The following is a 17,200-nucleotide window of genomic DNA, read 5'->3' as shown; positions in this document are numbered from 1 at the left end:
CCCGGGGCAAATCCGGCGGTATTCACCTGGTATTCCTAAACACCTCAGTAAACTATGCCTAAACCTAACCTTATTCCTAAACGTAACCTCAGTAAAACTATGCCTAACCCTAAACTTATTTCTAACCTTATCCTCAGTAAAACAAATACAAGAATACAAGAACCGCTGGGTAGCGTACGTACGTGTGTGCATGCACGTGCACACATAGACATAAAAGGGGGCTTGAGCCCCTGCCCTTTTACCCGTTGGTAAAAAGGTGCCCTCTCCAGACCATGAGACCAGCGCGACTAGTTGTGAGCTTGTAGATCGTCTATTTTCGGTACGCGATACAGCGCGCAACGAAGTATGTCCAATCGAAACCTAACCCTGCCGGGCGCACGCACTCACATGTCCATTGTCCATTCAATGAGGAGAGCAGATGCACACAGAGAAGCGCAGACAATCAGTGATCTGTCTTAATTTGAGACAGATACAGTAGGTATTTGTGGATTCAAAATAATTATACTGTTCATTTCCTCTCTCTCTCGCTCTTTATCTAATATAGCCTTAGATAAAGACTCTCGTAGATGTATTTTATCGATTTTACTATGTTTTATCTCTACGAGAGTCTTATCTACCTACCACCCCCCGATTGCCCTGGAATGTCAGCTCCAAAGACCGTACTTCTCCAAACATGTACAAATGCTAAATATAAGGTGCTTACCCGCTTGCCCCAAATGTTAACTCGGTGTAAGGCGTATTTGTGCAATGTATTAGTCCATATCTTTCAATAAAGAAGTGTTTTAATCCCGTCTGTGACCAATTCTGTCGGTTCCCAATAGGCGGTGGTGACGGGGCGCATCCGGTGAAATCCGAAATTACACTCAATGTAAACAGGAAATAAACGAGGGGGGAAAATGGCATTCAGCCACAGACGGGAACAAAACACTTCTTTATTGAAAAATATGGACTAATACATTACACAAACAGAACGGACACCGAGTTAACATTTGGGGCAAGCGGGTAAGCACCTTATATTTAGCATTTGTCCATGTTTGGAGAAGTACGGGCTTTGGAGCTGATATTCCAGGGTAATCTGGGGGGGTGGTAGATAAGACTCTCGTAGAGATAAAGGATATCAAAAGCGCTAAAATACATCTACGAGAGCCTTCAGTATTTAAGGCTACTTAAATACTTAATAACTGAAACTGCTCATTTTACATTGTTAACCAGCAATGTAAGGCTATACTGGATTGTGAGGGCAGGCTGGGTGGTTGTTGTGGCTGTTCTGGCAAAGATTGTTTTTTGTCAATGTGATCAGGGCAAGAAGGTTGTGTCCCACTGTTGTAGAGTAATATGCTGAATTGCTCATATAGATTATCAGTGACAGTAACTTTTGTATGAATATTGTTCATGTTTGTTTCAGTATAACCCTCGATTCATAGTGTTAATTTAAAATGAGATATTCCTCTATATCTGGATAGAAATGTAATGTAATGTCCTGTAATGCCCTTTTGAAATTCCAGCCCCTGCCTCTCCAAATCCCTCTGCACGTCTCTGCGTGTGTGTGTATGTACTGTGGCAACCCAGGGGAATACAGGTGAGATTCACAATAAAACAAGAGGCTCAGAGTCAGTTGGCTTGTTAAATTAAATAGTATTTTATTCAAACGATTAGGGGAAAGGGTAATTGGGGCAAAAGCAACTTAGGAATCCTCCCGTCCGGGGCTTGGGCCTGTACATACGCTACACACAGGTGGGGGCTCCACAATCCTGGGGGTAAACAGAGAGAGAGCAGTGACTACTATGTTTCAGGGTTCAGTAGGTTTGGAGCTCAGTCGGCTTGCAAGATGTCCTTCCTACTAGCTTCCATGTGGAACAGAGTGACGTGGCCTGCTTCCTCATACCTCCAAACCCACTCTCCAGCCCATAGATATAGAAACCTAGATACCTCATTGGCCTCTGCAGTTCATTGGAGCGACTGGTATCTCAATACAAGGCTCTTCCGCAGGGCTGTTTCACTACTGACCAATCACATCGCGTTGACTACTGGCCAATCACAGCGCGTCTAACTGACTAGTTGCTGCGCGAGAGAAAAGACCCGCCCCACCTGCCTCTGATTGGCCTACCGAACACCCCCTGCTGAAGCGGAAGGAAGTGATAGGCTAGCCCTGCGGAACAAGGAGGCGCGCCCGAGATACGAACGCTTCAGCGCCGAAGGAGGCGTCTACCTTTATATGTCTACGCTCCAGCCGGCTTGTGAGCCGGCTATTTAAAGGCTCCCCTTGATTGCCTGACTGGCTGCCGGTGAGTCCATTGCCAGGCTCCCAGTGGCTGCAATACCTGGACAGGATAATACACTCCACCTACCACCTCCCCCAGCCTGAGCTTAGGGACCCGCCCTCTCTGTGGAATAGGCCTGGCTGTTTCCCCTGGTCTGCCACAGTACGTATATACATATTATGATATTATTTATACAATATAATTATTGGCTACGTTTATGCACCTGCTTGTCATTCATGTCCGACTTGTCCGTTATTTTGATCAGATAAATCCGATAAATTGAAATCATTCCGGACACGGCGACCGGCAGTTTAAAATCCTAGCGCGACCCCTGATGACCGGCTTTTCGTTGCTACAGTAGAATCAGTTCTGCTGTATGGGCCCGAGACATGGACGTTCACAGCATAGCAGGAAAAGGCCCTGGATGGTGTCTACACATGAATGCTACGAATGAAACGTGGACCTCTACGGGTCATGTACAAGGTCAGAGAGAGAAGGAGAGAAGGATGAGGCTGGCGGGGCACTGTGTCAGGCACCCGGAACTGATTTTGAGCCTGAATCCTCCAACCCATGGTGGCACGGCTAGGAGGGGAAGAAGGCACACCACCTACATACACACTGTCTAACAGTGTGGAGTAGCCTCCACAGTGTTGGCTAGTCCGCCCTCTCGTATCGCATTGCAGTACCACACATATAGAAACATAACTTCACTGTTAGCTCAATCTCATTGCAACTAAGATGTCTGCTTTTTTATGACAGATTGTGCTAGTCTGTGAACTTAACATTCTAGCACTAGCTGAGCTGACCTTGAAAAAGTGAACCATGTCATCAGGGCAGCCTACTGACCATTCTCACAAAGTTTAATGAAAATCAATCCTCTGTTCTGGATGTTGACCTTGACTGTCACTTTGACCTCTGAGTCTTTGGGTGTAAAGGTAAAAGTTGTTTGTGTCTAGTAATTTGTTAAGTAATGGTTAATGGTTAATTGGTCCTATAGATTTTGTCTGGGGGGTTAAGCATAGGCATCGTTCACTTAGTTATACACTCTGTCGGGGCATGTTTCTCAAACAGACCTGTGAACATGTACTGTATACATAATACAGCACTTGGGAGTGTATGTGCAAGCCACCCTCGCCCTCTCCTCACAATGTTCTGTGCTGAAGTGTGGGTCCATTTTGCGTGGTTTTCAAAGCTGAAGTGCGAGTTCATTTTGACAAAAAAAATAATGCATTTGGCAACTTGACGAATAATAATGAAATAGTGAAATGTTTGTTTTGATCTCTTATGGAATGTAGATATATAGTGGAATGTAGTTATTAAGTTAATGAGTGAATTCATACATATTGCAGCAGTGATGTTATTACGCTGTGTCTATCAGGGTAGTAGAGGTAGTGTTGTAGCAGTCATAACTTGTAAGCAACTTAGTAGAGTGATGAAATATATTTAAAAAGTATTTAATAGGCAAAGGCCACAGCTTTTGACTTTGACCTCTGAATCGATAATACATTATGTAAAAATACATACATTGTCACACAATTGTCAAAAGGATAGGACGCAAAATAGCTGAAAGATGACTCATCATTTGCAACGTGTCAGAACTTAAGGGAGGATGTGATTTTGGACAGGACTTGTTTTTGTGAAGGTTTCCTGCCTCTCTACATGCTTATAATACAGCAAATATGTAAAATAGAAACAAATGTATTGGACAAAGTGATGAAGTGAAATGATCACTAGTAGGATGTTGCACAGAACTTGGAACTGGGGTTTTGTAAAAAGGGTAGTGACTTGTAGCATTGCCAATCAAGGTTTTGTCACACACTAGTATAAACAACACTCTGCAACACGGTGGTATAATGCATCATTTTCATCAAAGACCAGTGAGAAATGCTGTATCTGCCTATATATTATAGTTACTACAATTATAAAAGAATGCTTAGAAGAAAGACGCTTTTTCAACCCTGTTTGAAAATAGCAGATTTACAAGCTCACAACGCGTTGCGATTATTTATAATATAATAATTAATATCTGCAAGGTAACTAGTAACTAAAGTTTTTAAAATAATTGTAGTGGAGTAAAAGTACAATATTTACCTCTGAGATGGAGTGGAGTAGAAGTAAAAGTATTGAACATTGGAAATACTCCAGTAAACTAAAAAAAATACCTCAAAATTGTACAGTACTTGAGTACATGTACCTAGTTACTTTACACCACTGGAAAAGGGGGCACCTTGGATTCAGAAATCAGAGACAGAGATACTGAAGCCAAAACAGTTTGAGAACCTCTGAAATAAATCATTGACACAGGAAACAACAACTATATAGGTCTGAATAAATCTTGACCTGGATGAAGTCATCTACAAAATGGAATCGAATACAATCTTGGAGTCAACTTTAATTTGAATTATTTTATTAATTGTAAAAACAGATACATAAGCACTTAAACCCTTTATTTATACTTTTTTGACCAGGGTCCCCCAAGGCTCTATACTTGGTCCCCTCCTTTTAACAATTTAACAAAGCTAAAGCTGCTCAATCAACGTCTAAATAACGTGCAATGCTAGAAGGTAATATCATTCACATTATAACTGAAAGGTGTCAAAGAAAACAGCTAAATGAGGCCTACTGCCAAAATGTCCATTTAACCATGTATGTCCATTGTTTTGTTGCTGTCCCGCAGAAACCTGTATCTCCATATTTCAACTTTGTGTGTCACACAAAAGTAGTGAGAATAGCCGATTTACAAGGCATTGTGAGCTTGTAGATCGGCTATTTTCACTATTCTAAATTGATTTTAAAATAATAATATGCTTTGGACTTCCACCCGACAGCAACAATGTATTTCTGTTTGTGGATCCCCGTTAGCTGCCACTAGGGTTGGGATCCGGAACCGTAGGAACCAGATCCAACATTGAGGAACCGGAATCAGTTCCATCACATTTGGAACCGTTTCTGGAACGGGTTTTATCTACACTGTCAGAGCTGTCTGCTATACATTTACAATACCGGTGGTTCTCAAACATTTTAATTTCAAGGACCGCCATAACTCTGAGAGTGTACAAATGGAACCAAATGGATCCGTGAGGGTCCATTTGGTTCCATTTGTCCATTTGATCCTAAAGGATCCTAAAAGATCCTAAGGGATCCCAAACCCAAGGTAGCAGCTACTCTTCCTGTACAGTAGGTCCACACACACAACAACACATAACAATACTTATCACATGTAACAACTCACTAAAAACATTCTTTAAAAAGTCTTAATAAAAACACACAACATATCAAATTGCGTTATTACATTACATTATTAGGGTTTATCAAAAGATTACTACTGTACAAGCCTTTATGTACAACTATGTACAAAGACGCAGGTGAACTTATTTTATAGAATGAATAGAATCCATGTTTTCATACGCACAGGTGATTCTGCACAATCATCAGAATGAATTACCCTAAAATAAAAATGTGATTTATAGGTAAGCGAACAACAGCATGTCTACAGCATCAGTCTCTGGTTTCTCCAACCAAACCCCTGACAAATCCATCCAAGCTGCTTGTGTTTGACTCCTCATGGGCCAATACCACCAAATCCCTATTTCATATACAGTAGCTACCAATAATAATACACATTGTATTGCATTAAAGGAGTGGTTCACCAAAAAAAAAACGAATTTCGTATCAATTACACACCCCATAAAGCATTGAATTAATGGAGTTTTTTGGCCAATAATTTGATGACTGGCGGTCTATCTGGTAAAGAGTCTCCTACCGGATACTTAAGCACCTTTATTATTATCATCAAACTGGCTTAGGAATGCGACAAAAACAAAACAATCTCCATGAATTCAAGGCTTCATGGGGTGTGTAATTGATAGAAAATAAGATTTGTTGGGGGGGTGAACTACTCCTTTAACACTGGCAGGAATAGCATAGTCTAAAATACAGTTGTCCTTTCTCCTCAATATTCACGAATCGTGTTTAGACCGGTTTCTGTAGAGTGAGTGTGTAGAACTCACTACGATAGAAGAGTGTGTAGAAGATTTACAGAAAGAAACATAAATAACGTTGGGACAGTCTACAGCCCACTGCCCTTCCACCAGATTGTTTTTGTTGTTGTTGTTCTGTAATGCAGAACATTTTACAATGTACAATGTAAAATTAATACTGATTGGGCACGCTGGGCAAGACCCAGCTGGTAGAGTGTCTAAAGGGAAGTACCGGAATTTGGCGGAAGTACCGCCCAGGGCAATGACGTTGATGCTTCACAAATCTGTTAACATTCTCCATGAATGAAACGAGTGTTGTGATTGGACGAAAAATATAACTTCCGGGGGAAATACGTACGACGGAAGTCCCGCGCTCCTATAGACACTCTCTGCATTAGGTCGTGACCTGGCTTTTCTCTTCGCAAATGAGTAAGGCTGGGAACAAGGCTACTGATTGAGTGGGCAACACACATGTCTGTGTCATGTCAGCCCCTCTCATACCCACAGTACACTGAGTACAGTATGATTAAAAAAAAATGTTTTGGGTGAACTATCCCTTTAACCTACAGTAACTGGTATCTCACTTGAATTTATGTTTTTTAATCACTCATTCTCAACGTAGCGTCTGGGGACCATTATGGGTCCAAACGAACCCTTACTCTTCTGTAACTCTGAGAGTGTAACAAATGGAAGCAAATGGACCAGTAAGGGTACATTTAGTTCCATTTGTACACTCTCAGAGTTACACTATCGTATCAAAGATACGATAGTGTAACTCTGAGATAAAAATCGTATCAAATGGGGGTCCTTGAAAAAAAAAAAAGAGAACTACTGGTTTTAATTTAACCTTAAAGGTATAGTTCACCCCCAAAATGACTTTTTTTTCTATCGATTAGTCACCCCATGGACACTTGAATTCATGGATATTGTTTAGTATAAGAATTTGTTGACCATTTGATGGCAGCAGTTCCAGTAGGAGACACAAAGAGTCTCCTTTGTGTCGCCCACCGGAACCGCTGCCTACTGATCCGTTGGTCATCAAATTATTGGCTTAGGAATGCGACAAAAACTAACAAATATCTATAAATTAGGACTGTTTTAATTAGTTCAAATATGATCCAGTTTGTGTGGAAGATTCATAATATCAAAGTGAATATAATAAATACAACTCTGATGCTTCCATGCTGTTCTTCTCTTCACCATGTTTTCCTGCATCTTCATTCATCACCCTAGAAAGAAACAACATACATACAGTTATACACCTTTCCATTTCCAAATTTGTTACTTTTCAGGAAATGTAAAAGAACATGTGTTCCAATGGATCCAATGTATTGGATTATTATTATTATTTAAACTTTTGTTAATAATTAGTATTTGTTCAATATTTATAAATAAACACATACTTAACCACTTTCACTTAAATTGTTTTTAAAAAATAGTAAGAATAGCAGATCTACAAGCTGTAGATTGACTATGTTTGCTACATTTGTGTTACATGTTACAACTAATTTGAAATCAAATTAAAATGTTACATTTCAGGATTCCAATTAAAGATAGATCGGCTATTTTTGCTACTTTAGTGTGACATACTAAAATGACGAAGTAGGGCATTAATTTACGAAAAAGAGTTGAAATAATGGAAATAAGTGTTTTCTGTCCAACTGCAACACTATCCAATGTGGCCCACTGGAATAAGTTTGGAAATATAGTGGCCCTCTCCATCATCAAAGTAGGGCATTAATTTACAACACAAAACAAATATGTTTAAACATGGAGGTTTCTGCCCGACAGTACCGAAATGTAAACATTCTAACCCAGATACACTGACTGCTATTGTATAAGATTGCAGTTTCTATGTAACCTCTGAGGTCACAGCATAAACACACAGCTAGACATGGCAGCATCAGCTCTTTGGTAGTGAAATAAAACAGTATCTTACCAAGAGACGTTCCTGGTTTGACCTGAGCATAAACGGTATCTTCAGTTTGCTCTGGAGCTGCTGATTCTATGAATGGAAAATAATACACAGAACATGTTAGCAGAAAGTATAAATAGTGCATGTTAATTCACATTATGTCTAATTACTCATCTTAACCTGTAACCACATAAGGCTGTGTCTGCTTGTCTTTTGGGTGATAGCAGAATTTCCTTGTTATGTTTCAATGCATCATAGTTATTGTTGAGGAAAGAATCCTGGCATATTGTGATTGACACTGTATAAATGTATTTCACCTACCTTTCTAAACTCTTACTGGTGGATATGTATTTTTTACTTTTCTTATATGCTATTATAACTAGTGTATTATGTATTTTACCTACCTTTCTTATTTTTGGCTTTGTTTTGGTAGTTAACCTGCGTGTAGGTCACATCTGCTTCTCCTGCTCCTTCTACAACACACACACACACACACACACACACACACACACACACACACACACACACACACACACACACACACACACGCACACGCACAAATGCAGAGCATTTTTAATTACTGCACTGTCACTGTTTCATGGTTTTAGAGTCATTATTCCAAATGCAACAGGAAAATGCAGTGAATTGACGCTCTGCGGTTTAGGCTCTGTGTCCACGGCTGAAAACGCCAAGGAGCTCGCCTGACAGCGCTTCAAGGAGGCCGAGTTGAAAATATTTTAGCTTTCGGCAGGCAGGGAAAAGTGCAAGGTCAATGTCCAGTTCAACACCAAGCTGCTGGAGTTTCCGAAAACACAGCGCTCCCGTTATAAACAATTAAAACCATGCGCTGCACTCAGGAAAAAAATCTTGGTGGACACAGGCCTTACACTATCGTACTATACCTTTCTTATTGTTGGCTTTAGCTTTGTTTTGGTAGTTAACCTGGGCGTAGGTCCCATCTGGTTCCCCTGCTCCTTCTATAACACACACACACACACACACACACACACACACACACACACACACACACACACACACACACACACACACACACACACACACACACACACACACACACACACACACACACGTCAGAGAATAGTATTATTTATGCAGTATATAGATAGAGAGACAGACAGATAAATATTTCTAGCACAGAGTACATTAAATCAGAGTGGCTTATTGACCATATCGACCAAGAGCGAGGGTGTCAATCCCTTCTTCAATGCACTAGACTAGACCACTGGGTGATGGATTGCTGAGGTGGAGCGCAACACCTTCCATCATCTCCCAGTACTTACAACACGTCTTAGTTACCATGCCGTAATACTCAAGCGGTGCCTGGGATCGAACCCACGACCTTGTAGTCCAAAGGTTGAGAGCTCTACCGACTGAGCTACCCGGACACAAATGGAGTACAACCTCTGTCAAATTTGTGAATTAAACAACTTCACCAGCCAGTCAGTTTGGTGATTATGTTAATTTCCAAAATTATCAGTGGAGTTATTGATGATGAAGCATGAATAAATCAACTAAATGTTCATGGAAGGTTATAAATAAAACACGATGAAGACTATCCAGTCTTCACCTTAGAATACAAAGACCTCTCAAGTGGATCTGCAGGATTCTCTGTAGAGGAAACTCTACATATACATTATTTTATTTATTTACAATTTATTGTGAACCCACTCGTACCAAGTGTGAACTGTGTTAACAAACACCACTCTACATTCCATAACCTCCATATTAATCATTATTTCAACATTCAAGAATCATACCAGGTACAAGCAGCGATTTCACGTTCATTTCATGTTGTGTTTATTTGTTTTGTTTGCTCACCCTTCTTCTTGCTGAAATTCTTTAGTTCAATCTGTGAATATGTCACGTCACTGGACTCAGCTGCAGCCTTATCTGAAAGAGAGAACATAGACACCAGTACATTAAATTACAAATTAATTTAATGTCCACCATATTAATCTCTACAATTCTGTAAAAAAAAAAATCCTCATTTAAATAAGCATGTGCTATCATGAAGTACTCTATGTGCTCTACACTTCTGTCAAATCAGTTGCCTCTTTTTGAAAATCCTCTTTAAAAAAAAACATGTGTTATCATGAAGTACATTTTCAGTCAATTGTGGGCCTTGACAACTTATTAAAATTATATTTGCTTGTGTAAAAGAATGCCTGGTTTTATAGTGAGTGAGTGATGCTTAAAGGCTGACCATGCTGAAGTGGGGCATGTACATCGTCTGGACTTCCTCTCTGGTTGGTCCTCTGGTCTGCTGAAAGGCAGAACACAAGTACATTAAATTACAAATTAATTTAATGTCCGCCATATTAATCTCTACAATTCTGTAAAAAAATTAAAATCCTCATTTAAATAAGCATGTTCTATCATGAAGTACTCTATGTGCTACTGTAACATTTTCAGTCAATTGAGGGCCTTGACAACTTATTAAAATGAGCTTTGCTTGTGTTGCCTGGTTTTATAGCTACCGATTGATTGATTGATTGATTGATTGATTGATTGATTGATTGATTGATTGATTGATTGATTGATTGATTGAAGTCTCTTTCTCAAAGCATAAACATCAGTGCTGGGGCTATCAGCTCTCTATGTGAGTGAGTGAGTGAGTGAGTGAGTGAGTGAGTGAGTGATGTTCAAAGACTGACCATTCTGAAGTGGGGAATATACACCACCTGGACTTCCTATCTGGCTGGTCCTCTGGTCTGCTGCAGAGTTCTGATTGGTTCCCTGGGACTCTATAGATCTATTTCAAGATCAGCACAAAGAAGCAAACATGATCTACTGTGATCATGTGTGAAGATGAGACAGACAGGGCTGACCCCTCATAGATGTTAGTCCACAAATTAGTTCTCGTAGTCTTGGTGAATATAGATTCAGACAGTCAAGTTGTTGCTGTGTGTGGGTGTGTGCGTGCGTGCGTGCGTGCGTGTGTGCGTGCGTGTCAGTCTGGTGCTCGATCTGCAGAAGAATGCAGTTTAAAATCCGCAGTAATATTCCACACAGCAGTCAGTGGATTGCAAGGGTTGCTCTAGAGACAGATAGTTGTACCTACCTGACACAACATGGACCTGTAATAAAAACAAATAAAATATGTTAAATAGTGTTTTACACTGTGAGCAGTCCTCTGCTGTTCAGTGTCACAACATACTGTAGGAGGGATTTTTCTTTTTAAGATTCAATCAATACGTGAGTGTTTCTCACCTTTAGATTTTGTGTATCGACACAGCAGGAACAGCAGGATGGCCAGTACAATCACAACAAGAAGTCCTGCTATCAGACCCACATGTAGAGGACTCAGTCCCACAGATCCAGACACTGAACGTTGAGACAGTATCGGCAAAGACAATAGCACTTTAGTTACGATACCTTATGAATAGGCCTGCACATATAACTACAAAACGCTTCACAAGATCAATGAAACTAAGAGATTACCGGAATTGGCATTTCCCGGTAGCTGTGATTGTTCTACTTTTATGGGGACTTATTGACATAATTATTGGACATAGCACATTATTTAAAATGTTAAGATAAAGGAAAAGTGTGCCCCTGGTAGTGCATCCTCTACAGGCTAAATTGCCTAGCTAAGTAAGTCGTGTGTCATCACGGCGCAAGGAAGCAGGGGGGATAGCATTTCTAAGACATACGGTGCGATTTCACGCATTTGTGGTCACCCACTATATATGTTCCCCTCATGTCCGGCTCTGCAGGGCGTCTATACAAACACAATTGGCCTGTGTTTGGCGGAGGGAAACCGGGCGGGGAAGGGCGATATTTTTCACTGTACGTCCTACACGGGATGAAGGCTCTACGTCCTCCCGGTGGGGGCTCCTCACTGGCAGGTGAGCCAGTAAGATACAACAGCAGTGACAACACACAAATGTTTGTGGGGAGGAATTAATTGGACAAAATTGGGAGAAAAAGGGGTGAAAAGCAACAAAAAAATATAGCTGCAAGCAGCGATAATACGGGGCCAGAGAGAGAGAGAGAGAGAGAGAGAGAGAGAGAGAGAGAGAGAGAGAGAGAGAGAGAGAGAGAGAGAGAGAGAGAGAGAGAGAGACATGGAAACGGAATAGACCACCGAAGTCCTGACGTCACTCGTTCATCCCCAGGTTTGCGGAAGTAATTTCTCTATGGAGAATAACATTGGGTCATCTTAGAATCGTCTCATATAAGAATTGTGGTCCAAAAATAAACACACTGTCCCGGCGTTATTGTCAGGGAGGAGGTTCTGTATCGTTTATGATAGTCAGTCACTTATATTTGATACAGTCTGTTTCTGGCGAAAATGTAACTAATTCGGCGGAAGTAACATTAGCGTTTTCTCACCGTCAGTTGATGCTTCATATCCATAAGAGTCAAACCGCCGGGGTCATTTGTTTATTTTTGGAACACAGTTCTTATTTGACGCGATATTAAATACGTCTATGGGATTCAGAAGGGGGGTGGAAAACTGCGAACCAGGTAGACAAACAAAGGATGTGTAAATGACGTCAGACTTCGGTGGTCTATAGATTGAAGATAGAGAGAAAGAGAGAGAGAGAGCGAGAGAGCCATGGAAATGGAATAGATTGAAGAGAGACATGGAATCGGAATAGATTGATGAGAGAGAGAGATGGAAACAGAATGGATTGATTGGACATCTCAACCTATTGCCATTAACAGGAATCGAACTCTCAACCTTCGGACTAATAGGCTGCAACACTACCTATAGTGCTATAGCTTTGTCCAGGCTGATGTTGTCTGTTGAAGATCATAAACTCTTGCCTTCTGTCATCAACCAAGCCCCTGTTTCACTAACACTAAGATCACTCGTTCACAAACCATTTACCAATAGAGACATTGTATGTCTCCTCGCAACCGAAAACAGTGAAAGCAGCCGATCTACAAGCTCAGAAACACGTTGCTATCTGAAAAGTTGTGAGATTGTAGATCAGCTATTTTCACATTGAAGTATGTCATACATTGACAAAAAATACTCTCGTTGCTATCTGAAAAGTTGTGAGATTGTAGATCAGCTATTTTCACAATGAAGTATGTCATACATTGACAACAATACTCTCAAATAAGCATTACATGTTATCTTTAACAATTGCACATGCATTATTTGATGCATTCATGTTGTGTGCAATGCAACTTAAATGAAGCCTGCATCAAGTGAGGTTTGAACTGGCGACCTTGAGTTTGTGAGGCACACATTTAAGCGAGCAGCCATTGGACAGACAGACCTGAACTGGTGAAAAAGCATTTCACACAGATGATATAGTTTCAAGCAAATAGCTGACAAATCCTGGGTTTAAGCCTATTTCAAACTGCTCAAAATTGCGGACAATCTAAGGGCGGCAATAGTTCAAATCTATCTCCACCTGGGATTTTCGAGTAATCTGCACGAAACTCTTTACACATGAACGTTGGACCTCTGCCGACATAACGATGGGAGCGGATTTTTTCTAAGTGAAAAAATGCAGAAGTTAGGAGCCAATGACTGTTTTTCATATAATTCAAAATGGTGGGAGATCTAAAGGTCAGAGGTTAAAAGTCAGAGGGTGAAATTTGTTCAGCATGAGGAGACGCATATGTGTATCCAAGTTTCATGGCTCTAGGTCAAACAGGGCATGAGTTGTACCTGTTCAAAGTTGCCATTTTCAATTGAGTGCTATAGCGCCACCTTTGGACGAAAGATTGTGAGATAAATTTTTTGATAGTTTTTCATGAACATCTACCATATGGCCGAGTTTCGTAAAAAGCGACAGCACGGTTCAGCCAGAACTGCCAAAAGTGGCAGAAGAACTAAAATAAAGGGAACATGAATACAGGTCCAGAGCTAAGCTCTGGCCCCGTAAAAAACATAAAATAGTATTAGGCCAAAACGAGAGGCCTGGTATAGCCACCGATTTGGCTTTGGGACGGTGTGTCTTCCTTATAGCCTTTACTGGGAGCGTGCAAGCACATTATGACACTGATCGGTCCATTGGTGTCCAAGATTAGCTGGGCACATACAGACAGACGACGGACACACGGACAGGGATGGGAACATAATCACGGCCTATCGGCCTGGCAGAGATAACTCACCATCAGTTGTGTTCACGGTGAGAGCATCACTGTAGTCAGAGTAGTAAACTGGGTCTCCTCTCCCTCCTCTGCACCTGTAGACTCCACCCTCTGACACACTGATTGGTCCAGTAGAGTACTGAACAGCATCTTGCATGATCAGTGAGTTATGTTGGTACCAGTAGTAGTTCCATCCAGAACCCTCCACAGAGCAGTTCAGTGTAACGCTGCCCCCTGCTGGGATGTCTGTCTGGTCAGCTGTCAGTGTGGCCTTTGGTTGATCTGTTGTTCACATTAGGAAGAAAAACGTAAAATGATAAATGCACTGGCTCTGTATGAATAGCATTTGACTGGAATGTACATTTAAAACGTATATGTGGGCGGATATGACAAACACTGGTGTTTTGAAATTGCGTCTTTCTTTCTTTTTCCCCCCGATTTCATATGAAAGTTGAGAATCAAAGCAACAAAATGAGATATTCCTTATTTAGATTAGATATTTTTGGAACTAAATCTTATACAATGAAACACACTCAGAAAAATGCATTTGAATACTGAGCTACTGTATACGTGACAATGCCTGCTATTCAGAGTCTAGAATACTATCCCAAGGTACTTTGTGTTAATGAAGGTGTGAAATTCCCCCACTCCCTCCCTCCCTCTCTCTCTCTCTTTGCTCCCTATCCCTATCTTTCTTATCTTATGCATGCATACCTTTGAAAGACATTGTGATGGTTTCGCTGCGTTTGGACCATTGTTTGTCATGTTTGCGTTGACCTCCACACTGGTATTCCCCACTGGGATTTTCAGAAGAACCTAAAATGTATTCAGATTCTACCCTGGAAAACATAGCCTCATTATCCCTCCACCACATGTACGTCCAGTCAGAAGCACTTTCTTGTATCGTACACTTCAGAATAAGAGTCTCTCCGATGAAAGTCTCAGGCCAGTCAGGGTGTCTGCTGAGAACAGGAACAGGTGCCTCTGTAGAGGTAACACACACACGCACACACACACACACACACGCACACGCGCGCGCACACACACACACACACGCACACACACAGACACACAGACACACACACACACACACACACACACACACACACACACACACACACACGCAGAAAAAAGTTTAATGACACTTGTGTGTAAATATATCCTCTGTATTTCACTTGCTGTATTTCGAATCAGTGGTGGACTAATAATTATATATTTTTTTAGGTCATTCTCAGATCTTTTGTTCTGTCATGCTCATTTGAGCACGGCTGGAGATCCCATTTCTACCAATCGCATTGCTTGATTGATACTTATTATACAACAGGTGGTTCCAATCAGATTATAGTGTACAGTATATTTTAACTCACCATAGACAGTGATATAAACTTGTTGTCTGCTGTATTGTGTGAAGTATGTTGGGTCTCCTCTCCCTCCTCGACACCAGTATCTTCCACTCTCTGAGACACTGGAGGGAATGAATGTGTAGGTTGTCTGTTTTGTCACCGCCGTCACTGGTTTAGACTCTTTGTTGTCTTTGTACCAGTAGATGTTCCATGGAGCTGTACTGTCTTCCACAGTACAGGTGAGGGTCACACTGTTTGATGTCAGTACAGTGGTCCTGATTGGTGTCAGTGTAGTTCTTGGTTTAGCTGTTATTTTTAACAGAGAAATACATGAGAACTGTGTAACATTGAGTCTCAGTAGCTATTTCTACCAACTGACAAAAAAAGAAAAAAACATAACTTAGGAAAAGTGGGTTTATAAAACATGCGGGCACACGCACGTACGCACACACAACTCTGCCCCCCACACTGCCCCAAGCACTGCTGATTATCAAGTCCCATTTCCCACATCCTTGATTCATTCATTCATATCTTTATGGCTACAGTAGTACAGAACCATAATTACATTATATGACTGTTGTAAATGATCATAAACATAATGTCAGTGATGAGTAAGTAAGTGATGATATGACTTACGTGATACAAGCAAGGTGACTTTATTGCTTTGTTTTACAACCGAGTTATCCTCTGTAAGACGACCGGTACACTGGTATTCATTTTCCTTTGTGCTTGTTGTTTTAAATACATATTGATTCTGACCAGAGTATCTGTCAAGGTAAACACCATCTTTCTCTAATGTATATGACCAGTCATCGTCCTCTCCTTCTCTCATGTCACATATTAATGTAACAGTCTCTCCAGTAAATGCCGGGTTGGGCTGCAGGGTCAGAACAGCTGGTGGTCTCTCTATGGGTCAATAATGTATTATGATTAAAATGTATACAACCAGCAGTGGAATAAAGTGGAATAAAGCTGTGAAATAGTGTGTATAAAATTAACTCACCAGAGACAGAGATATTAACTGGGCTGCTGTAATGTGTGAAGTATGGTGGGTCTCCTCTCCCTCCTCGACACCAGTAGACAACTGTCCCTGGGACACTGGGCCTGCATGTGGTGGTTGATCGATCTGTCACTGTTGGTTCAGAGTCTATGTAGTCTCTGTACCAGTAGATGTTCCATGAAGCTGTTCTGTCGTCCACAGTACAGGTGAGGGTCACACTGTCTAATGTCAGTACACTTGTTCTGTCTGATTTCAGCGTAGCCGTTGGTTTAGCTGTTATTTATGAAGGACACATAAAATAGAACTGTGTAACTATTGAGTCTCATTGTTTTTCCCATATGCTAGAATTGAGAACAGAACAAAACATCTCAGAAAAAAAGTTTCACCAAGAAATAGAAACTGAGTCTAGTAAAACACACGCACGCACGCACGCACGCACGCACACACGCACGCACGCACGCACACACACACAGACAAACCCCACCACCCATAATGTCCCCGTCCGCCCGAGCACTGCTGATTATCAAGTGACATTTTCCATATCCTTGATACAGACACTCTTTTTGGGTACATGACCATAATTAAAGGGTTCATATATGAGTGCTGTAGATGACCATGAACAT

General features: G+C 41.0%; 1 protein-coding gene across 1 annotated transcript in view; it reads right to left on the bottom strand.

Annotated features, from left to right (window-relative positions):
• The window catches only part of LOC308103689 (uncharacterized protein), a 31,222-nt gene extending 14,581 nt beyond the window's left edge, over window positions 1-16,641 (bottom strand). Inside the window, exons 1-9 of the mRNA XM_080453811.1 lie at window positions 16,581-16,641; window positions 14,949-15,218; window positions 14,256-14,516; window positions 11,388-11,501; window positions 11,239-11,254; window positions 10,859-10,929; window positions 10,381-10,407; window positions 9,996-10,067; window positions 9,059-9,133 (exon numbers count right to left, since the gene is read on the bottom strand). Of these exons, the coding sequence (XP_080309937.1) occupies window positions 9,059-9,133; window positions 9,996-10,067; window positions 10,381-10,407; window positions 10,859-10,929; window positions 11,239-11,254; window positions 11,388-11,501; window positions 14,256-14,516; window positions 14,949-15,108 (796 nt within the window). The 5' untranslated portion in view covers window positions 15,109-15,218; window positions 16,581-16,641. The remainder of the gene's footprint in view (window positions 1-9,058; window positions 9,134-9,995; window positions 10,068-10,380; window positions 10,408-10,858; window positions 10,930-11,238; window positions 11,255-11,387; window positions 11,502-14,255; window positions 14,517-14,948; window positions 15,219-16,580) is intronic.
• Between the last annotated feature and the right edge of the window lie 559 nt (window positions 16,642-17,200).

The sequence above is a fragment of the Gymnoscopelus braueri genome, assembly GCF_963280865.1.
Source record: "Gymnoscopelus braueri genome assembly, chromosome: 16".
Lineage (NCBI taxonomy): Eukaryota > Metazoa > Chordata > Actinopteri > Myctophiformes > Myctophidae > Gymnoscopelus > Gymnoscopelus braueri.
This window is presented reverse-complemented; position numbering and strand designations above follow the sequence as displayed.